The sequence below is a fragment of the Copadichromis virginalis genome, linkage group LG6 (assembly GCF_057382275.1).
Source record: "Copadichromis virginalis isolate Kocher_CV1m ecotype Utaka linkage group LG6, C_Virginalis_male_GT1.1, whole genome shotgun sequence".
Taxonomy (NCBI): Eukaryota; Metazoa; Chordata; class Actinopteri; order Cichliformes; family Cichlidae; genus Copadichromis; species Copadichromis virginalis.
Window position 1 is genome coordinate 9228217 of NC_140623.1, and position 23236 is coordinate 9251452.

General features: G+C 39.2%; 1 protein-coding gene and 1 long non-coding RNA gene across 2 annotated transcripts in view; both read right to left on the reverse strand.

Annotated features, from left to right (window-relative positions):
* The window catches only part of LOC146707145 (uncharacterized), a 3472-nt gene extending 958 nt beyond the window's left edge, over positions 1 to 2514 (reverse strand). The window contains exons 1-3 of the mRNA XM_085458477.1: positions 2475 to 2514; positions 429 to 580; positions 1 to 5 (exon numbers count right to left, since the gene is read on the reverse strand). The exon at positions 1 to 5 is cut by the window's left edge and continues 958 nt beyond it. Of these exons, the coding sequence (XP_085314603.1) occupies positions 1 to 5; positions 429 to 554 (131 nt within the window). The 5' untranslated portion in view covers positions 555 to 580; positions 2475 to 2514. The remainder of the gene's footprint in view (positions 6 to 428; positions 581 to 2474) is intronic.
* Positions 2515 to 18142: 15628 nt separating this feature from the next.
* LOC146707146 (uncharacterized) lies at positions 18143 to 18859 on the reverse strand. Its single transcript, XR_014921053.1, has 2 exons — positions 18654 to 18859; positions 18143 to 18480 (listed from the first exon to the last, which is right to left on the reverse strand). It is a non-coding gene; the product is annotated as an uncharacterized LOC146707146 (long non-coding RNA).
* Positions 18860 to 23236: the final 4377 nt, after the last annotated feature.

Consider the following 23236-nt stretch of genomic DNA (forward strand, 5'->3'; position numbering starts at 1 on the left):
GTGGCCTAGAAAATGCAGAATTCCAAAATTTAATTAAACAGAACACTGGTCAAAGAACATTATACCAAATCTTATTTTAATCTGTGTCACTATTCCAAAAAATGTTAACATTATACATTAGGTGAACAAAAATGGATTCATTACAGCATGTGACTTGAGTCCTCAGAATGCTTAAAAAGGTAATGCATTTCTGAAGTGAAATCTCCATGCAAAGAAGCAGAATACTGTCAGAGCATAGAGAGGTGTTCAACTATGAACTCCACACATAGAAAAATGCAGGTAAAAGAAAAAGAAAAAAAAACGCACCCATGGTAAATTGTGAAAATCCCAGGTGATTTTCAACATACTCCTGGCATAGAGTGACAAGCAGCATTTTGTTAAAATTATTATTTTCCCTAAAGTGTATACACAAATTATTTTTTTCTTACCTGGGCCGTGGGCTCCAGAATGTTCTGAAGTCTTCTTCCTATTTGTCCTCCTCGCCTTTTGAACACCTTTATTAGTTTGTCAGATAGCACATCTATCTGCGAGAGTAATATGGACTGCAGTGGCATGGTGGTAATGCGCTTAAACTCTGTATCTAAAAAGAGAAGTTGTCACATAAAAAGGCTGTCAAAATCTCAAATCTCACAAGGTTACATCCACACAAAGTTGTTATTTTTTGTCATATTACTATTTATTAGCTATGGGTCCCATGTTGCTGAGCAGTTCCATAGTTGCCCTTACTTCCATACCACCCAAAGCCTGTTTGCAACCACAGCAGTTGCCTCCTTCTGGCCATTTTGCAGTTCTGCCAAATGACCCAGAAACTACATCTATTATTGTCATATACACATCAAGGTCTTTCATTAATACTTAGTTAAATTAGTTAATTTGACTTTTCCAGAAAATTTACCTTACAGATGCAAATCTTCACTAGTAAATAAAATAATGTTATTAAAACCTTAACTGTAACACCTCTACATAACAGCGCTAGAGAATTGTTCTGAAGCAACACCAATCTGCCCTTCAGCAGCGATAAGCACCATATATCGATACAGAAAAAATAAATTTAACATATTTATATTGTCATTATTTTTTATCTCTTTAAGCCCTCCTCTCAGTCTCTCTATAAATCAGTTAAAACAATTTGTTGGGTTTTTGTGTGTCTTTAACATGTTATCAGTAGATTACATTCACTGCCCCAGAACATGAAATAAAGCCCCACGTCATGCACTTCCTCTCCTAATGAGTACTGCATAGGTGTCATGCCCTAAATAAACCGACTTTAGTGAAGACCCCCACCCCCTCTCCCGAACACACACACAGAGCCCACCCCATGGCAAACTAGCTTATTTAACTGTTAACTAAATGGACACAAGTTTGTTAGTCTGTATTCACTGAGAAAAAACAAGCGGATGTGACTGGGCACACACTGAAAAAAAGCTAATGCACATAATATTGTCCCGCAGCTTAAGCTAGCATTATCGTTAGTTAACTTAAGGAATGACTTGTTTTTTCCATTATGTTGCTCAACAGCAATTCATGAGAAAAACTTCCCCATCTAATAGATGTTCTCTTCGTTTCCTCTCAAACATGTAGTTTTCAGTTTACCTCGACAAAGTAAAGCTCAGCACCAAACGTAAACGAAGCGAAGACAAAAAATGGCGGACCGCCACAGTGAATTTTCCCTCGCAGAACACACCCTGGGGGGTGGAGTTTCAACAGAAAACATAACTATTTTCTGTGATTTTGATATGACTGGTTTTAAAAGACTGAACATCCTTCTAAAACAAGTGAAAGGCGTGAGACTTAATTATGTTTAGACCAAAAATATAAATGATTCATGTTGGATATATTTACTGTATTTTTACTAATTTAACAACCTCATCATTACATTAGTTGCTTTATGCTACTAGCATTAGCTTGAAGCTCAAGGTCGTCATTTTATTTTATTTCTTTTTCTGGGCTTACAAACAGGACACACAACATTTAGATAACCGTTACACTGAATCTTGGGTCTGTGTTGAGTCTTCCAGCTGCTGACTACAGAAGCTAGATTGACCTTTCAGCATGTTTTTAGCGGCTGTGGCTATGTGCTGATAATGTTACCGTGTGTGAGCAGTCACATTGGCAGCAGACATGTTTCAACAAACTAGTCATATCCCGGCCCTACATTAGCTTGTTTAATGGTTAAGACACTGCAGGTACCACCACTTACTACAGACACCGATGCAAGTTTGTAATAGTCTGTTAATTTAAACTGAAAGAATATACAAACAATATTAACTCACATTATATATGTTAATTACTAATTTGCTTATCGCATAATTTCGGTTACCATTAGCTAACTGGAGCTAGCTAACATTGGCCTTTCATGGTTTTCGATAAACAGCCCACATACCTGTAAAATGACAACACCCCAGTAAAAGTCCACATATATAAAGGGTCTACACTCTTTCTCACTGGTGTGTTAGCTTTAAAATCTTATTTACCTTCAAGTGTAAAACTCCAGATGGTAGTAGATTTTCCAAAGCGAGAGACAAAAAATGGCGGACAGTGCAGCCGATTTTTCCTTTCCAGGGGGCGGAGCTTGAGGATAAAACACGACTAACTTGTTTCTTTTCAACATGATTTGTTCTAAAAGAATGAATATTCTTAAAGAATATGTGAAAATTAAAAGACCAAAATATGTTTAGATGTGAAATTTAAATTAGTCATGCTGGATATATGAAGTAATTCTATGCAAATTCAACAACCACCCTATTGCATTTTTTTCAGTGTACATGACTGTCTTCTACCACATTTAAGCCATTAACTAAAGGATTTTCATCAAGGAAGCTGTTGTACATTAACTTTGGTCTTATTACACTGTGGTCAGTGTGGCCTTACAAGTTAGCAGGACCACCATTAGTAAGACATTGTCAAGTCTGTTCCTATGTAACAAATCGCATAGCTGTTACCAGTGCCCAAGGCCAGCGAGAGAAGATCTACTCCAGAGATGTTCAGCGAGAGCAATAACACCCACAGTAAATGTTTCTGACATCATGGTGGAAGATGGGAGAAAATTCGTATCAAGTTAAAATCTGAAAAGTTCTCTGCAACCTTGGAGGAAGCAGATTTGTAAATAAACAAGTGAGTTATAAAACCAACATGTGAAAGAATGAAACATGTATGACTACTGCTGCTACTATAACTACAGAATATGGTCATTTTGAATAAGACATGAATTTGTGCTTAATAATGTCAAATAAAGAAATAATGTACTAATATGCGTGAAAAAGACAGTTAATTGTACATATATATTTATATATAAATGTGAGGTTGGGGCTCTTGAAGGGTGAGAAACTATGTTGACAGATGCAGGATGTAGACAGCCTGATGGACCATTGAGCAGCCTCAGCAGGAGGATCTTTTTGAATTGAATGAGCCTGTTCCTGTCCCAACCCACTCGTGGTTCCGCCTCAGTTGCAGTGACCTTGCTGCTCATGTATCCTCAAGAACGAGATCTATTCATACAGCAACAGAAGAAAGAAAGCAAAAAAGAAAGAAAAAGAAAGAAAAAGGTGGCATACAGTCACGATTCAAAGACTGCACATAAGGGGGATTTAGGACATCTATTCAGGTGGGCTCGTGTATGCCGTCAAATCCTGTATCAAAAAGTTACTTGCTTGTACTTTGACCTTTGTAAAATGAACATATTGTTCCAGAGCTACTTTTGCATTCAAGACCACAGAGAATGATTTTTTAGACACAGTACAAATGAAGATCAGTCAAAAAATAGACTTTCATCAATGCAATTCTGACTGAAAAATCAATGACAGTCACAAGGACAGTTAAAAACATTACTTGTTTTTAAGGTCAGTTTTCACTCAAAATCTTCCCTCAAAACACAGCGTAGCTATGCACTATTCCAGAAACACGAGATTATGTTGTAACACATCTTCAGATGGGTTCGAGTGCAGCTTCTTTTTGTTTTTGTTGCTTGCTCTTGGTTGTGTCCACTTGTACTGTGTGCTCTGTGATTTGAGCTCAAAGGTCAGTGGGAACAAGCTGACATAACTTTTTTCTGTGAAGAATGAAGAATAGTTGGGTCTCCTGATAACACAGTAGCAGTTTTTTTGTATCTACTACAGATTCCTGCCTAGAAATCTGTAGTAGATGTTTCTAGTAATTTTAATTTTTTTTTAAAATAGAGGGAGTGCATAATTATTAGGCAACTTCCTTTCCTTTGGCAAAATGGGTCAAAAGAAGGACTTGACAGGCTCAGAAAAGTCAAAAATAGTGAGATATCTTGCAGAGGGATGCAGCAGTCTCAAAATTGCAAAGCTTCTGAAGCGTGATCATCGAACAATCAAGCGTTTTATTCAAAATAGTCAACAGGGTCGCAAGAAGCGTGTGGAAAAACCAAGGCGCAAAATAACTGTCCATGAACTGAGAAAAGTCAAGCGTGCAGCTGCCAAGATGCCACTTGCCACCAGTTTGGCCATATTTCAGAGCTGCAACATCACTGGAGTGCCCAAAAGCACAAGGTGTGCAATACTCAGAGACATGGCCAAGGTAATAAAGGCTGAAAGACGACCACCACTGAACAAGACACACAAGCTGAAACGTCAAGACTGGGCCAAGAAATATCTCAAGACTGGTTTTTCTAAGGTTTTATGGACTGATGAAATGAGAGTGAGTCTTGATGGGCCAGATGGATGGGCCCGTGGCTGGATTGGTAAAGGGCAGAGAGCTCCAGTCCGACTCAGACGCCAGCAAGGTGGAGGTGGAGTACTGGTTTGGGCTGGTATCATCAAAGATGAGCTTGTGGGGCCTTTTCGGGTTGAGGATGGAGTCAAGCTCAACTCCCAGTCCTACTGCCAGTTTCTGGAAGACACCTTCTTCAAGCAGTGGTACAGGAAGAAGTCTGCATCCTTCAAGAAAAACATGATTTCCATGCAGGACAATGCTCCATCACACGCGTCCAAGTACTCCACAGCGTGGCTGGCAAGAAAGGGTATAAAAGAAGAAAAACTAATGGCATGGCCTCCTTGTTCACCTGATCTGAACCCCATTGAGAACCTGTGGTCCATCATCAAATGTGAGATTTACAAGGAGGGAAAACAGTGCACCTCTCTGAACAGTGTCTGGGTTTTTGAATGTCAGAAATGTATATTTGTGAATGTGGAGATGTTATATTGGTTTCACTGGTAAAAATAAATAATTGAAATGGGTATATATTTGTTTTTTGTTAAGTTGCCTAATAATGATGCACAGTAATAGTCACCTGCACACACAGATATCCCCCTAAAATAGCTAAAACTAAAAACAAACTAAAAACTACTTCCAAAAACATTCAGCTTTGATATTAATGAGTTTTTTGGGTTCATTGAGAACATGGTTGTTGTTCAATAATAAAATTATTCCTCAAAAATACAACTTGCTTAATAATTCTGCACTCCCTGTATATGCTTTTTCACCTTGAATTTCTTGCCCCGGTTGATACTGCCAACACTGAGTTCTACAGCAGTCTGAATTACCTGGTGTGTTGGAGGTGCGTTGTTGTGGCAATGGATGCAGTGCTTATTGCAAACTTTTGAAAACACTGTTTTCACTTGTGCTTTAAGTGGTCGATAAAACTAAAACAGTATCAAACATTCATCAGCACTTTCTACTATTAACGTTTTTAAGTGCTTGCAAACATATATGTCTAATCAGCCAAACACCTGACCACAACTCATTGCAAACCTGGTCAAGACAACCTGCTGAAGTTCAAAGTGATCAATGGGAGGAAAAAGATACCAGGCGGACTGGTCTGAGTAATTCAGGAACTGTTTTCCTTCAACCATCTCAAGAGTTTACAGAGAAGGGTCTGAAAAAGCGAAAATATCAGGTAAGCAGCAGTTCTCTAGTGAAAATGCCTTGTTGATGCCACAGGTCAGAGGAGAATGGCTGGACTGCTTTGAGCTGATAGGAAGGCGACAGTAATTCAACAAAGTAATTAACTTAACATTCAACTTTAAAGAACTGTATGTGCAATCCCTACTATTAAAATCAACATTAATATATTCCTTCCATGGGGACAAATTCATCCAAACACAAGCATCGGCTCCAGCTAATAAAATAGATTAAACTTTGGGTTTAGCGCACCTTTGTTCAGCTGAATTCATTACATCTCCACCATAAAGAGGCAAAAACCTGAAACTCGTTCCTCTTCTCAAGACTGTCAGTTTCTGCTGCTCTGTCCCTTCTGTTCTAATGACACTACACTGAGATCATTGGGTAGATAATTAAATGTGAGCCTCATTCATCCCCTTGGTGCTCTCCAGGCCCTGATGGTACATTTGTGTCTGCGTCTGGTCTTTGTCCATCTGTCTCTCTGTAGTTCCTTCCCAGCCTGGTTGTTCTTTCTTGCAGCAGGGGAGGGGATGACTCCTAGCTGTACAAGCCCCAACACACCTATGGCTTAAAACAGCTTCTCATGAGAGTGAAAGAGACAACACAAAATGACTAGACACTTAGTTTTTCTGTGCAGTTTAATGATTGTGAGAGGTATATGTACAGTTTTTGCCTCAAAAGCCGATCTCCACACGAAGAAAGAAGGGTTGCATTTCAGTACAGTTCAGAAGTTTCATTATTGAGCTTTTAACTAGTGTGCTGCACAGCAAGCTTATAGCTATTGTTAATTCCTGAACCTTGTCCTTTGTTGTGCTTTTACAGTCACAATGCAAAAATAACATTTACAACTTTCAATCACATAAAACCATCATAAACTATGAATACAAAACTACAAGAAATACACAGCGTAAAATACAGCATGAGACTGACAGACAGAGAATTTATAATGATTAATAATTAGAATGACTGCAGCTCTGATTTACCTTTAACCAACCTTTGACCTTTACTGTAAAGGTCTCTTACATAATCAATGTAATCATTGTGATTTTAACTGATGTCAAGGCTTCATGGAAAATGCTGATTTTCCAAATTTAAATCTACAACGTAGATGTGGTAGGTTGTTGTTCCTCTGGCTTAAAACACCTAGAAGACACGTTTCTGTTCAAATTTGGACAAAAACTGAGAACATCAGCAAAATGAAAGTTACATGAATATGTCATTAGCATTATAAATGTTACCTCTAGCTGTATTCCTCTATACTTGACCTTAAAAAGTTTGTTCCCCCTCCCTTGAATTAAGCCACAGGTTTGATCACAACTCTTCCATCATGTTCGACCTCGACAGATTTTTGCAGTGCTGTCCGGTTGCTTTGTGGTTGGAAAATTGATGTTTAAAATCAGCTCTATGAGTTTTTAGCCTTCAGATACAAGATATTTGCATTTGAATATGTGTTCCCAAAGGTCTGTGTCAGTGATTTGTGCGAGATGGGGAAACTGCAGTCCCATTCACAGTGGGCAGGAGCTTGGATAAGAGAATGATTTGCTAACATGAAGCACAGCTATTGTTGTTTGCTGCTCTGATAATATTTTACGGCAGATAATCATTTCTCCAACATCAAGAACACAGTTACTTAAATCATACATTGTTTTTGTTGTTGTTGTTGTTTTATATGAGTGAGATGGATTAGCATGCTGCTGTCCTTGTGACATCTTATAATTCTTGTTATCAGCTTCTATGTTCACACAGATAGATCAACAAGACACCCTCAGAACACTATGATGTTTGAATGGACACTTGTTTTAAATTTTGCCCACACACATACACCACGTGTACAGAAGCTTAAAGCCCAGCCAACTGCAGACTCATCGACACCTACAGACTTGGCCTACCTGAAGCAGTGCACACGGAATGTGTGCATCAACACACACACACACACACACACACACACACACACACACACACACACACACACACACACGGTTAAATGGTGCTTTGCAGTAATGCTGGCAGGCCGAGTGTTGAGGTTTCTGTACTCAGCAGTACTGCATTTTTTTCCCCACTGCCAGCCAAAGCTCGACACTTCTGTCCTTAGGTGTGTGTGTGTGTGTGTGTGTGTGTGTGTGTGTGTGTGTGTGTGTGTGTGTGTGTGTGTGTGTGTGTGTGTGTGAGAGGGATACAGATAACTCTTGCCTTTGTCTCTGAACATCTGGCAACACACACTTTACAGTAAACACCTGCATGCTGACACATATTTTATTCATCATGTCACATATACAGGGTATCATAAAGGGAAAACACACATATGTTAATAGCTACATTAGTATGCACAATGCTTCTTTTCCAATTTGGAGGAAATGGACGTGTTCCAAGGTCTGCTACTCGGCTGTGTAGCCCAGATTAGTGGCCTCTGACTGGGCTGCAATGGCAGAGAGAGCTGCCTCATCACCCAGGAGCTCCAGGGGAGCTGCAGGCCTCTGAGCTTCCCTAAAAAAACTCATCCTGTATAGGTGAGTGAGGAGACTGATGCTCTTTTGTGCTTGTGATGATACTTTAATGGCCAATTATAACAAGTGCGCAGGGTTTTGGCCTGATTTGCTGAGACATCTTGGCGGGCACACAACTCCATGTTCACTGTGCATATCTATCGTCCTGTCTTTCTGCTCTGCTGTAAATCCTGAACTTGAACTGACGGCCTATATGCCGAAGCTCTGCCAGCATTCAGTACACACCAAGATCGTGGCAGCAGCTTTACTTTTGTAGCAAATCATATGAATTTATAAAGTAGAGTACGATATCGTCAGGGTTTAACAATTTATAAAGTCATTACGGGTCAGACAGCAACTTCTGTACTTAAAAAAATATTAACAATGTCTATAACTGTTTTTAAGACAGAAAAAAATTGTTCTATATAGATAAACTAGTTTGTCTTCAGATAGTTTTGCTGCTCTCAGAATTCAGACGGCACTGAGTAAACGCTCTCTCCAGCCCTTCAGTTCATTTTTAGCACAAATGAGCAGCAAACAGCTGGACTAAGCATGTGCATGCTGCAGGCACTTTCTTGATTGCACATTAGAGGATTCTGGTTGGGCATTTACTTCTTATTGCCATTTTGGACCAAATATATTGGTTTTGTCCATGTGGCTTTGTTCGCTGTTTACATACCCAAAGCCAGCATTTTTTTCCCTTGAGTGAAAAATACTGTGTAATTCCCACTCCCCCTTTTTCATTGACCCTTTTTCTTTTTATTCTTTCTTCTTTTTCTTTTCTTTCTGCAGCTTCTCTCCAGTGGTTGTTGTTGTTTTTGTTGTTGTTTTTTAAATAACTGTCTGCTTTCCCCTATCCACAGAAATTAACTCTATTTATCTACTCTAACCTTTTACTCTCTTCGTTCTTTGCCTTCTCCTTCCCTGGACTCACAGTGCTGTAAATGAGCTGACAGAGAGAGCTCGAAGGAGAGGGACTAAGCTCCAAGCGCCAATCTGGTCTCAGCTCAAATGTCAACCAGTCTAAAACACACATGCACACACACACAAACAGAAACTTTTCCTCGCACCCTCTTCTACCTCCGTCCTGCCTGTCTATTCTTTTTTCATATTCTCTCCCCTCCCCACACTCCTCCTCTTTTTTAAGCTCTCCCTCTCCCACCCCTGCTATTCTGTCTCTCTTGACATTTAACAGTCTGCACTCATCTGCTCTCTAATTTCTTGTCATCTCCTGCAATCTAGCTATCTAAAGGGAGGTTAAGGATGAGCGTTAAAATAGACAGGACGGGGTCGAGACAAGTGATGCTGACATTTGCTGGCGTGTTCAGAGCTGCTTCGGCGGGTGTAAATGGAGCTGATGATTTGACGCAGCTGAGCGATCATTATGGGACCAACAAGTCTTCCAGCTGAATGATGGCATAGGGAGATATTAACGTGATTCCACTTTTTAGGAGTGAGAAAGTGTAGGTATGGTGATGACACAAATAACCAACGCTAAACACATGTTAGAAAGCTCCATTTTGGAGGTTACCACTATGCAAAGGAGGACAGTTCCATGGGGTTAAACTTTGATGACAAAGGCTTTTATAAACACAGATTGGAGCTCTGAATTCTTCCAGATATCTAGATCCCTAGAGCACTGGACATTAAATGGTCCTTAATGGAGCTGCCTGCTCCCCATAGTGTTGTCCTAGTGGACCCCTGTGAGAACGGGGCAGTTAAGTTTCTCTTCACACTCTAACCAGGCACCTGTATCGCCAAAAGTATTCCCAGTAGAACACTTCTGTGTTGTACAATATCCCAGTTTGATTCTCCCAAAATGTTGTGTAGTTCATGTCTGAAAGACATGCAAAATATTAATGGGCATGTCAAGTCTGTGTGAGGCTGACAAAGAAAGTCCAAAAAGGTTAAAGCCATCAGAAACCTCCACTCTGTTTCAGCAACTCAGATACTCACAGTCAGCATAAATCATTTTGCCTTACTCTGGAGCTGTTAAGATTGTTAAGGCCTAAAGGCCTAAAGATCAATCAGCATCCTCCTAGCAACATCTGGTCGCTAAATGTGTGTTCCCCAACCAGTTGGTAAGTGGTTGCAGGAAGTTGCCTGATATCTCTAGGTGAAAATGGTCACTGCACTAAAAACCTTTTTGTAGTTTGCATGAAAGACTTGTCTGAAAACATTTGCTAATTAACCACCGAGTGGTAGTGAAACTTTCGAAGTAAAGTCTTAAATAATCAGGCTCTATCATATCTTCAAAATGTCATACCACCATATTATTCTAATACAGAACATCACACTCAGGCACGCTCAGCAAAAATGGAGGCAGACGCTTCAGCTGTCAGGCCTCTCTCCTGTGTAATGCTAATGTTGTTGACTAATTGTTTTTGTGAAAACTATGATGATAACTAAAAAAAACTAATGCATGAGGACAAGAACTATGATGAAATGTACTGATACCTTCATCAAAGAAAAATAACCAGATGAAAATGTTTTCACTTCCTGTTAAAAGGGAGTTTTTTCCTTTCCACAATCACAAAGTCCTTCTTGTTGGGGTTTTCTTCCAAATACGGTATGGTTTCCCTCACAGTGTAAATCACCTTAAGGTGACTGTTTAGTGATTTGGCGCTCTATAAATAAACCTGAATTGAGTTGATTTAAAAATGAAGCCTTACTGCTGAAACCAACATGTTGCAAAAGGCAGCTTTAGCTCTTACTGCTTACTGAGTACCTGCTGAGTGTTTGCAGACAAGTCAGCATCTTCCATACAAACTGCTGCAATAAGCTAGCAACCAAAGCAATTAAAAGTTGGGTTTTACCTCAGCACTGCAAACCTTCCATCAGCATTCTGAACCTCCAACTGGTTCGGGAATCCTAATTTTTCCATAGCAACTGGTGACAGCCAGGCAGTCGCCAACCAGTCTTCACAGACAAGTTTGTTTAAATCACTGTTTAATAGGTCAGCTTCATCTCAGTCATGAGGAGGGGCGAACATTTCCAGGGTTTAAATACAGAACTTCTAGGATACTAATGTGTTTTGTGTATTCAATAAAATAAGTGGGCCAGATCTACACATAAGTCTAAAAATCTAAGACCATTTAAATGTTCTGCTCCTCTCTTAAAAATACAATGACTTAAAAAATCAATAGTTGATCTCACTTGGCTGAAATATATGTAGTGATAATAATAAATGCACATTTTGAAGTGAAGCATATTGTGGAGGCATTTTTGTCTGTGACTTTTCACATTTCTTCTTTTTTTTAACACAACGTATTCCAAACATTACATTGTGCATTTACAGGACTTGGTCTAAAACACCCATGTGACTATGTTTACATTCAGCAATGTGCTTTTACAGCGAGTTTTAAGTGCGGTGGCATTGTGGAGCAGGGTGCTTCTTGGGGTGGGCATCGGTGCTATGCGATGGGGGGATGGAGGCCCTCTAGGCAGGCCAACTCATGTGGACGTGCCATCTGGTGCCCCTGGCAAACAAGGGCAACAGCATGACCTGGACTGTACAGACGGACATATTAAGCATGGAAAGCTCAACACACAGAACAAACACAGTGATCAGCGGTTTTTAGAGTGGTAAAAATCATATTAACAATGACTTAGTTTTGATTTTCATCATGTGTGTCGTTCTACAATTCTTTCTAACAAACAGATTTGTAAAAAATATTTCACCAAACTTCACCACTGACAACCAAAGAGTCTCGAATGGACTGGGTAGTTTAGCACAGCAACACCTCTTGACTTCTTCAGTGGTGGTTCCATTAGTAGCTGCCTCTCAAGTGACCAAACTGTGATAGTGAAAAGTGTGTGTATATGTGTGTTTGTCTGAGAGTCAGAAAGAAGAGCGATAGAGTGTGAATTGATCAAGGACCTCGATGTGTACGTGTGTGTGTTTGAATCAGGGGCACTCCTTCAAGGCTGGTGGCTGTTAGGTGCGCAGCAGCGTGCCCAGCGGTGTGACATCATTACCCTGTCGAGCATGATGGACAGGCTGGCCTCTGTGTTTGTGTTTTCCCCTCTACCAGAGTGCTGATTGAAAGCCTGTTTCACACATCTCTGACTTTTGAGCTCCAGCGCTCCACTGACCCCTGCTGATCAGTGCCAGTAACGTCGCAAAGCTGTGCCGCCCCCTCAGAATTCATCACTTATACACAATGTCTGATAGTATTCCCCGATATTATCTTCACCACTGCCTATATTAAATAAATAAAATGTTATTTTATATATTTAAATAATAGTTTTAAGTTAGTTTGCTTAAATTTATATATCTCCTGCCATCACTTCTACATCCAAAGACATCCAAAGCTACAGGGATCAGCTGAACTTGTGCCATTCAAGTGTGCAACTCGGAGACAAAAGAAGTTTTGACAATTTGAAGGATTTCATTCCCTCAAAATTGGATAATATTATGCCAGTAGGGAAGTCTGTGGGCACCTCTTTGACATTCATTTGTTCTCTCAGTGTGATGTGGGTGGAAAGGAGGGAAATGGTTTCAACTATCATCAGAGAACTTTTCCCCCTGCATGATGTGCTCTCTTGCTGCTATTTACAGAAGTCTTTCATTTGGGCAAAGAGGGAAAAGTGTATCACAAATTGTAGAAAATTGGAGCTCTTTTCCTCTGCAGCCCCATTGTTAAAAACAATTTTGGCTAAAAATGTGCTTTACATGCAACACTTGCATGCTGCAAATTAAGCCACGGGCTAAACCTACTCACACGTTTAGTGACTGTGAGGCTGTCTAAAAAAGGGGCTCATTTTTCAATATTTCTTCCAACAGGTGTTCAAAAACCTCTTCCTCCTCAAAAGGAAGCCACGTATAGTACAGTCTGCAGGAAACTTACAACCACTACTGCTACCAGTACTGCTAATAATAATAATGATAATGATCCAATAAAGTGTATATAGTATTTAGTTCTGCAAAATCTCACCACAGTCTTTTACACAGAGCACAGAAGTAGGCTGTTGGGGGGTTTCCCATAATGCACTGAGTATTTCTTCTTCACTATTCTCTTCTCTCTCACTATGTGTTTATACACCACTATGCATTTAATTATTATTTATTATATTTCTATGGCTCTTTTCCACAGTGTCTGTTGTCCTGTCTTCCTCCCCTCCCTGAGCCTGTTTCTGACAGACGTTTTTTTTGTTTTGTTAGAAAGGAGTTTTTCCTTCCCACTGTCACCAGCTGCTTGCGTGCAGGAAGTTGTTTGATTGCTCAGGTTTTCTCCTTACAATATAAGATGCCTCAAGACAGCTGTTGTTGTGATTTGTGACTGAATTGAATAAGTGGCCGACCAATATTATGTGTTAACATGTAACAGCACCTGTCAGGCTGTAATAACCATGTCAGGGGAGCTATTAGATGTCACCTGATCACATCCTGCAGGGATGATAGCCTGATCTGTGCCTTCTTTTCCATTTGCCAGTCAAATAAACAAACAAACCGAGAAATAAGATGAGCAAAAACCCAACTTGTCACCAGACTATAATCACTGGTTTCTATATGACGTGAAACAGTATAAAAATACTGATGACAGGAAGTTCAGTTCCACTGATCTTTCAGAGACGGTCGGTTCACATTAATAAACCTCCACCCTTATGTCAGCACACTGGTAAGTGAAAACAATTACAGCTGAGCAAAGCAAAGCTGTAATTGCACTGAAAAAAATAATAATGCCAGGTTGTGCTCGACTTTTGTCAATGCTGCTGGCCAACTTTGATGTGCAGCACAGACATCACCTATAGGCCAGCTTCCATTACATTTTGCTAATGTACCGCTTCATTATTTTTTACAGTTCCATTGTAATGAGCATTAAATTGTACTGAAAGAAGACACTTATTCACTTGTTGGAGAGTCAATCAGGCTTAATTTACTTTTGCACATCTATGTACACATTGGGGTTTTTTTCACTGTTAAATAAACCAATTTGATTTAGCTGTACCTGACTCTTTATTCCTTTGAAATTTACATCAGGAATGGCAAGAGCCATGGTCATTCTTAACACAAAAGCCCATTTCATACATTAATCAGGTGGCACTGAAGCTTTAGGGCCAAACACGTCCCAGGTCATTTACTTCTATAAAAGTGTAAAAGATTATCTTAGATTGGCCTGAGTGACATTAAACATGTATGACAACACAGCTCATCATTAAGCTGCACTTCTTGGTGGTAGATAAGTATCCAATGATGCTACAAAGCCTGGCAACCCCCCCCCCCCCCCCCCCCCCCCTCAGCTGAGTTCAATGTCTATAAACAAAGGTCTGAAGATGTGCAGGCTTTTGGCCAGCGTCTAAAGAGACTTTAATGGGAGGGAAAGAGGAGAAAATGTTCTCTCTGTCACTGTGTGGGTATATCTGAATGACTTTAATTTACTAGATTATACAAGCAGACAGTGGTACATATGCATAAGTTATCCAATAACCCTTTTTGTCTTCCTTAAAAAGGTTTATGAGATGCTGAAATGTCATTCCCATTTTCATCTCTAATTAAATTAATTATTTTAATGCACTTTTTATTGAACTTCTAAAAAACTCTGCCTCGCTCTACACTGGCACACAGTTTCAAAAATGGGTTTTAAAAGTGTTTAATGCTTTATGAAACCTGATTCACAACTGTATTTGAATGAATTGTTTTTAAACTCCACTGCGTTTTTTGTGTATTGTGTCTTTCTGCTGCTTCATTATCTGTCGCTGCTTGGTCTGCACAGTAATTTGATTTGTGAACACTGTTTTAGGAACCTTTATCACTGGCTTCTTGCCTTTAAGGCTTTTTTCTGCACAGTTGTATCTGTTCTGATCTGCGTCAACCTCAAGCTGCTCCGTTGGTCCCGTAGTCGCTCTGCACCAGTGTTTTGTTCTCATTTTGTTTTCTGTTTGTTTCATGCTCTCTTTGATTGCACTCTCAAAACCAATTTCCTCATCCCTGCCCCTACAGAAATACGTGCTTAACTGTGTTTGACAGCAAAAGACCAGTTTTTGTTTCTGCTTCATCGTTTTTGCTTTAAGAGTCAATTTTGAGTGATTGTGCAAACTGACCCTTAATAAATGCCTGATAGGTTATTAATGGACTGCTCGGTTAGTAGATGGCACAGTGATGTTTACACCCACTTCTGAAAAAAATAAAATAAAATGAGATTACATAATTGTGTTTCTCTGCTAAGAGCAAGAAACTCATTAGCCTCCCTCACTTCATCTTTTTACTTCATCTTCTTCTTGTCACTTCAATTTTCTGTCTCCATTTTCTCGCTTTCTCTGCTCTTGATCTCTTTCAGCTCCTTGTTATTCCCACTCCTTATCTGCATCTGTACAAACCATCAGCTGCTCTAACAAGTATTCAAATCACCCAAACACATCACATTGAGTCAGACGTGCTTGTGTGGGGCTGCTGTTCTGTACTGATGCAAAGTGGAAAACTTAAGACCTAATTAGATATTGTTCTTATTGTTTAGAGCTATAACTTTTTTTTTTCATCAATGTTGCTCCTCTGCCTGATCAAGAGCAGCGTTTATTGCCTTTCCATTGAAAAACAGATTTGTTCCGGTGCCTAAAAGGTGGCAGAAGTTGGATCTGCTGATGTCCATGGCTGTTACGTGGGCTCATTCTTACTCTACACATGAGCTGGCACGATAAGAAAAGACATTTTAGAAGATCTCCAGAGCAAGCCACCTCCCTGACCATACATGCACTGCCTGTGTCCTTAAACCCACTTATTCCTCTGTTGAAGTCTCAACTAGCCCTGTTAAAAACACGTAGCCCACATTGTTTTACTTAATTTACATCAGCACGGGCACTGCACTTCATTTTAATTGAATGCATGTAATATCTGACTCATGTAGTGGAGTGGAGTATTTCTAAATGACCCATCAATCAATTAGCTTATCCAGCCAGGATGTGGTGGGGCTCAAGCTCCAGCTGTCACCAAGGTGAGTGGATCACACATATAGGACCAACACGGAGACGCAGTAAGCATCTACAACCAAAAGCTTTATCACATATGTTTTTGGCATTGGAAAAAGGCCACACAGGCACAGCGAGATCAGTAACATCAGTTCTATTTTGATCATTTTGATTTCATTTTTAATATGAAAACCTTCAAATTTCTAAATATAAATAATACTGATTATAATAATAATAGGTGAAATTAAACACAGGTTTATTTTTAACAGAGAAAACTGATTGTGAGAAAGACCACAGGAACACTCACGTTTCTCAAAATGTATTTCGTTATTAATATGAATTATTAATATGAGTTATTTCATTTTTAATATGAAAACCTTCAAATTTCTAAATATAAATAATACTGATTAACCATCAAGCCTTAAGCCAATTCTGATTGTCTTTCTTTCCTGTGACTTTTGGGATCACATCTGGTCTCAAATCACGGCGATGAACCCAATCCCCTCAGATGGTATATGACATGCTGAGCAGTTTAGTATTTCAGTATGGCACTGACAGTCCTCATTCTACAAATCACAGCTGTCAGTAGCACCTCTATTTCCCCTGGTGTGTGCGCTTACACTGTAAAAACTGTGACTAGAGGTTACTTAAAAAAGTTATGGCAACAAAGTGACACTTGAAATAATTAAGTAGATTTTAATTTCAAAAGATTTATGTAAAATGTAGAGAAAATGTTAATTAATTTCAAATAGAAAACAAAAGTAGATATTAATAGAATTAAACTGTAAATGTGTTGGATTTAGGGTCAAAATCTCAAACTGAAGGTTGAAATTGCCCAACTTTACCAAAAAAAATAATTGATATGAAATAAGTCTCTGAGAAAAATTACTTTGAATTTACTAACTATCTGGCAAAGGTTTAGTAAAAACTTCCTAAAATATCCATTATAAAGAAATGAAATCTTGTTTTTTCAGTAAAACTCAAATTGGATTCAATAATTTTCCAAATAAACCTTAAAAATAATGACTGAATAATAAGAGAAAATGAAATGAATTTTACTTATTTTCTGAGTAAAATGAATCAATTTCACAAAGAAAACATCAAAACAGTAATTTGTTTTATTGTGGAAAATAAAACACAGTAATTTATAATATAACATTTTTCTGCTCGTATACACTGAATTCTCATCAACAATCTCCTGATCTCCTAAATACATTCCTCTGCTGTAAATTTGTTTTAGTGTCATAAACAGTTTATCACACAGCTTTGTGTACAGAGCAACAGCAACATAAACTGCATGAATGTAAACCAGTTTTGTAAAAAAGAAATTAATCTTTAGACTGTAATATCAACATGAACCTGAAATTTGAATATCCTTTACCGTTTCCTTTATCTCTGTTACTTATTTATGATTGACAAACAAAAACTTTAGTTAGTCAATCTTTTGTTAAATTGAATCACTCAATATAATTGTAGAACAAAGGTTTTTCACTCATGTACATGGAATATCAATAATGTAAATCAACCTTTTATCCCAATTTGGATGTTTAACCTGAGAAAATCTAAGACACATGTAAGAGGAAGTAACATTTCTACAGCTACAGGACTGCACCTCTGTTAAATTTTAAAGTTGTTTTAAACTAATGTTTTATAGTAACATACACTATAAACAAAGAAAAGCTTCACTAGTGATTCCTCCAATTTGCTGCCTTTCAAACAGAATATTCCTAAGAAACTTGTAGGTAATAAAAAACAAACATTAAAATGAAGAGCACAAATACAGCCTGACACATTGCAGGTCATTTGGGTAAGATATGAATAAGATGAAATTAACTTGAAAACTGAAAAGATAGCTGCATCTAAAAAAGACAAACCAAAGGTTTTCAGTGAGCTTACTTCCCTTTCATTCTTTCAGAGTCCTCGTTTAAGCCAATAACTTGTTCTTGAGGCTGTTCACTTTTGGTGAGAGCTTAGCACAATCCAGTTCAAGGAAAAGTTTCTGGAATACTTCCAAGGTGTATTTTAGCTCTTTGGGATAGGCAAGATCGACTGCATATGTCAATCCAACCAGCATTGCGCATGCTCTTGGAAAATTGCCCAGAGCAGGCATAACTCTCACACCCTCCAGCACAATGCCAATGTCATCCTCCTCAGATCCAACAGCCTTGATTTTGTAGATTTTCATCCTCTGTTCAGAAAGATCTTGTGACACACCATCCTCATCAGCATCCTGAAACAACAAACACATGGGTTTTCTGACTGTAGTTGCACACATGAAATATTTCCTGGACACATCCTGTAGCTGAATGACAAATAAAACATGATAATGCCTCAAATTATTTGAAACTTGACAAACGCATATGAATAACAAAAACAGAATAATGTTTCTACTTCAACACTTACACTGTACTCTTTGATCAGTTGATCAATGGACTCCCCAAGGTACACCATCAAGCACTGAATAACCAGATTTCTGGTTATGTTATTGCTAGGATTGCTTGGTGACTGAAAATGAGCAAGAATTCCAAAAATTACCATCAGATAAGTGACCATTTATTAAGACAAAACTGTGAGAATTGGCAGTATTAAAAAAAACTGTTAAATATCAAATTATCACCACATGGAGCATTATGTGCGATAATTAGCTGATGTTAATGCACATGCCTGGGTGCTGACAGTCAACACAAAGGTATTGTCAACATGCTTGTAAGCTTCAATCTTTAAATGTGTCGTTTTAGTAAATTACATTAATTTAGTCATTTAGTTTTTTATCTAATTTAGTTTATGTTCGTCAGAAAGGGTTTTTCCTTCTTGGGACAAAACAAAAACCCAGCAATACCTGTACTTGTGTTTTTTTGTTTGTTTTTTGTTTGTTTTTTTACTAAGAATAGACATGTATTTAAAATACAATTAAAACATGAAACCCATAATTGTGTTGTTAATTATATCAGTTGTATAAGTAAAGCACCTATAGGTGCTTTACTTATACAAGCCTACGTCTGTGTCTGCTGCGCTCCCCGGCACTCCATCATCCCCCTCCACTCACTCTGAATCAGCCTCTGTCTGCGTGTCACAGAGATGAGATGAATATGCATCATATTAAAATTAGGGCCATTTCCGCACTGGTTGCAATAGCCAGACCCATGTGGAAACTGTTGCCATGGTGACAAGCATATTAAAAATAACAAAAATAAAAACCTGCAAACATTAATAAAACCTATATTAAGGATTTGAACTTTAGAACAAAATCACTCAAGATTTGACTTATTAAGAAAAGAGTATATTTGACTTTGGTTCAGGAGAAGTCAGGTAGCATTACTGTTAAAAAGTACTAAAGACGCTCTTCAAGTTTCTGCACATCTGTCTCATGGACTGTTGGTGGTCTTGCCCCACAGCAACCATATATTTCAAAGCTGTTTAAACCCAAAGTGTTAAAGTTTTTGAGTTTTTGATGTATGTGGGGGAAGGTGATGCTGACAGAGACAGACAGGTTCTCATCCATCATTATGTCCAGAATAATACCAGAACACTGAAGAGCAGTGGATGGACTCTTTATGAGGCAAAAATATAGGGATATTTTGCAGGAAGGTCAGGGTCAGCAAACACTGAGTGCCTCCCACTGTCTTGGAGGAGGTCCTAAATCTGAAGGACAATGTTGGCTGACAATGTTGGAGGGTAGGGGTTCAAGGTAAGTGTCAAAGAGGGAGTCAAGACAAAAGATTTGAAATAGTTTCTAAGTAACAATAATGGATTGAGTTTATATAGCGCTTTTTAAGGCACCCAAAGCGCTTTACAATGCCACTATTCGTTCACTCTCACATTCACACACTGGTGGAGGCAAGCTACAGTTGCAGCCACAGCTGCCCTGGGGAAGACTGACAGAAGCGAGGCTGCCATATCGCGCCATCGGCACCTCTGGCCAACACCAGAGTGGGGTAAAGCGTCTTGCCCAAGGACACAACGACCAGGACAGAGAGCATCGACCCGGGAATCGAACCAGCGACCTTCCGGTTACAGATGCGGTTCCCAACCCCCAGAGCCACGGTCGCCCGCAAAATGTAACAGAAACACCAAGAAACATTGATGGAAGAAAAAGAGAGCCTTAACACATACATAGCTGTGGTACAATGTCTACCCCCCAAGATGAGCCCGATCTGATATCGCGGTGGTGCTGTTCTCGCATCATTGTAATAATGATGGTCAGCCTCATAAGTCTTTACTTGTGATGGTTTAGAAGATCCTGCAATAGAGATCCCTGTTCAAAATTAAACTGAGTGGAGATGGCTTCTAAAAAAATGTCTGGGCGATAAGCTTCATTTCTTCAAGCCCCTCCTGTTTCTTGTCCTTTTGGAGAACCTGCACTGCAGGCATTTCAGTCATTTGAGCAACACTAATAAACAAATAAAAAGTGAAGCAGCAATGATTTCAATAAGCAATGCCACCACTGTCATGCTTACAGCAAAAAATATCAAAGGAAAGCATCATCGAGACATGCAACCAAAGACAGCCTGCAGTTTCTTATATACAATGACACTTTGCTAGGCAACACAGTGTTGCTGATGAGTTTATCCATCAGGGACTTTCTGTTTACTCACCTGCCTTGAGGCACATTTCCTCTCCTCATTCATTCTCAGTGCAAAATAAAACCATTCAGCCTCTCCCCATCCCTTATCACTTCACGCAGTTTGAGAAAACTTTTAAATAATGTGCTGTGCAGCCACAACAGTGACACCTATTAACCTACAGGGCAGCAATGAAATGGAAAATCATTTACTTACATCATTTGAGTTTCAATATAGTCTTTCTCATAAACAAGATTAGCATAGTAAAGATTATACACAGTTCAGAATTAATAACGAATAATTAGTGTTTTCCTCTCTCATAATAGGTTAGAGGAATAGAAACAACTAATATGTGTACATGCTACGGTGCTGCTTGATCTGTCCATGCTTTTGGTATGTTGTCCTCAATCATATTGAGAAAAGTAAAATAAAATATGTTTATCTGCTAAAAATGGCAATTTTTTGCCCACTGCTAGGCAACATGGTGATGTAAAAAAAACTGATATGGAGAATAACACTAAGGGGGGGATTTAGGTGTATCTGGATGTTATACTTCTCAGACAGTGTAATGTGTTGTTGATGATGTTTAGCAGAGCTTCTACTCTCCCTTTATGTTTATTTAGCCAATCAGTGGATGATCTTCTAGTTTACTGAACAGCAACAGAGCATCAAGTGTGTCAAACAGGCGCACATTTGGAGACTCCCAGTGCTGGAGAACAACAGAGTCCACAGACCAGGTGCAACTGTGACCTTTTATACACAGAAAATTTGTTTATAAGACCCAAGCTCGGTTGACACTGAGTACTTTTGATTTGATGATAAAAGTTGCATTTTTCAACAGAATAACGTATACTGGCGTTTCTTTTCCTAGCAGATTATGTTTGATGTCCCTTGATGTTTAACTAGCTGATGGCAGCAACTGTCCATTTAATGTCTGGGAGATGGTGCAAGTAATTCTGGTATAGGGCAAATCAAATATAGAGAGACTATATTGCCAAGACTGTGCAGTCAATGATCCAAATCATTGAACTCAGGTGTTCAAATGTCTTCCACGGCCACAGGTGTATAAAATCAAGCGTGGTACCGTGATAGGATGCTACCTGTGCAGAAAGTCCAGTCCTGAAATAGATATTCCACAGTCAGCTGTTAGTGGTATTGCAACAAACTGGAAGTGATTGGGAACAACAGCAACGCATCCACAAAGTGGTAGATGACATAAAATTACCGAGGGGAGTTAGTGAATGCTGAGGCACATAGTGGGCAGAGATCACCAGCTTTCTGCAGAGTCAATCGCTGCAGACCTCCAAACTTCATGTTGCCTTTAGATTAGCTAAAGAACAGTGTGTAGAGAGGTGAATGGTATTGGTTTCCATGGCTGAGCAGGTGCATTCAAGCTCTACATCACTATATCAAAGTTCAATGAAAAGGGCTGGATGCAGTGGTGTAAAGCGTGCTGCCCTATACTCCAGAGCAGTGAACATGTGTTCTTTTAAATAAAAGTCCACTTCTCCATCTTACAACTCTGGTTTTGGTGGTTGCTAGAACAATACTTGTCTGACTGCACTCTGCCAAGTGTAATGTTTGGTGTTGGGGGGATTATGGTGTGGGGTTGTGGGGGAGCTGTGGTTGATTCCTTAGTTTCAGTTCAAGGAACAGGACATTTTGGAAAAGTTTCATGTTCCCAACTTTGTGGGACCAGTTTGGAGATGGCCCCTTCCTGTTCTAGTATGACTACACAGCAGTGTACAAGTAAGATCCATAAAGACGGATGGGTGGATGGATTTGGTGTGGAAGAACTTGACTGGCCTGCAGAGTCCTGACCTTAACCCGATAGAGCACATTTGGGATGAATTAGAGCAGAAGCGAGCCAGGGCTTCTCGTCCAGCATCATTGCCTGACCTCATGAATGCGCTTCTGGAAGAATTGTCAAAAATTCCCATAAACACGCCTAAACCTTGAGGAAAGCCTTTGCAGAAGAGTTGAAGCTGTTAAAGCTGCAAAGGCGGGGCCAACATCATATTAAACCCTATTGATTAAGAATGGGATGTTACTCAAGTCCATATGGGTGTGAAGGAAGACGCATTAAAAAATACACGTCACTATTACGCCATCCTCATAGACAGATTCCAGAAACTTCCAGGCCTTAGTTGGGATTAGTTTTTTATTTCTGATCCATAACTTCTTGCTGATATAAAGCTTGACAAAAGATAACCATCACATACTAAAACAGAGCAATGGACTGCAAAGTTAAGTGATTTACCACCATGAGGCAAATAAAGGGTCCAATATTTTATCAGCCTCTTTTTATAAGAGCCCACTCATCATCCAAATCATCATTCATCACATTAAACTTTAATCATTTCAGAGGAGTCAATTCTTTCATGAAGATTTATGACGTTTAAATTGTAACAACAGGCTCCGATG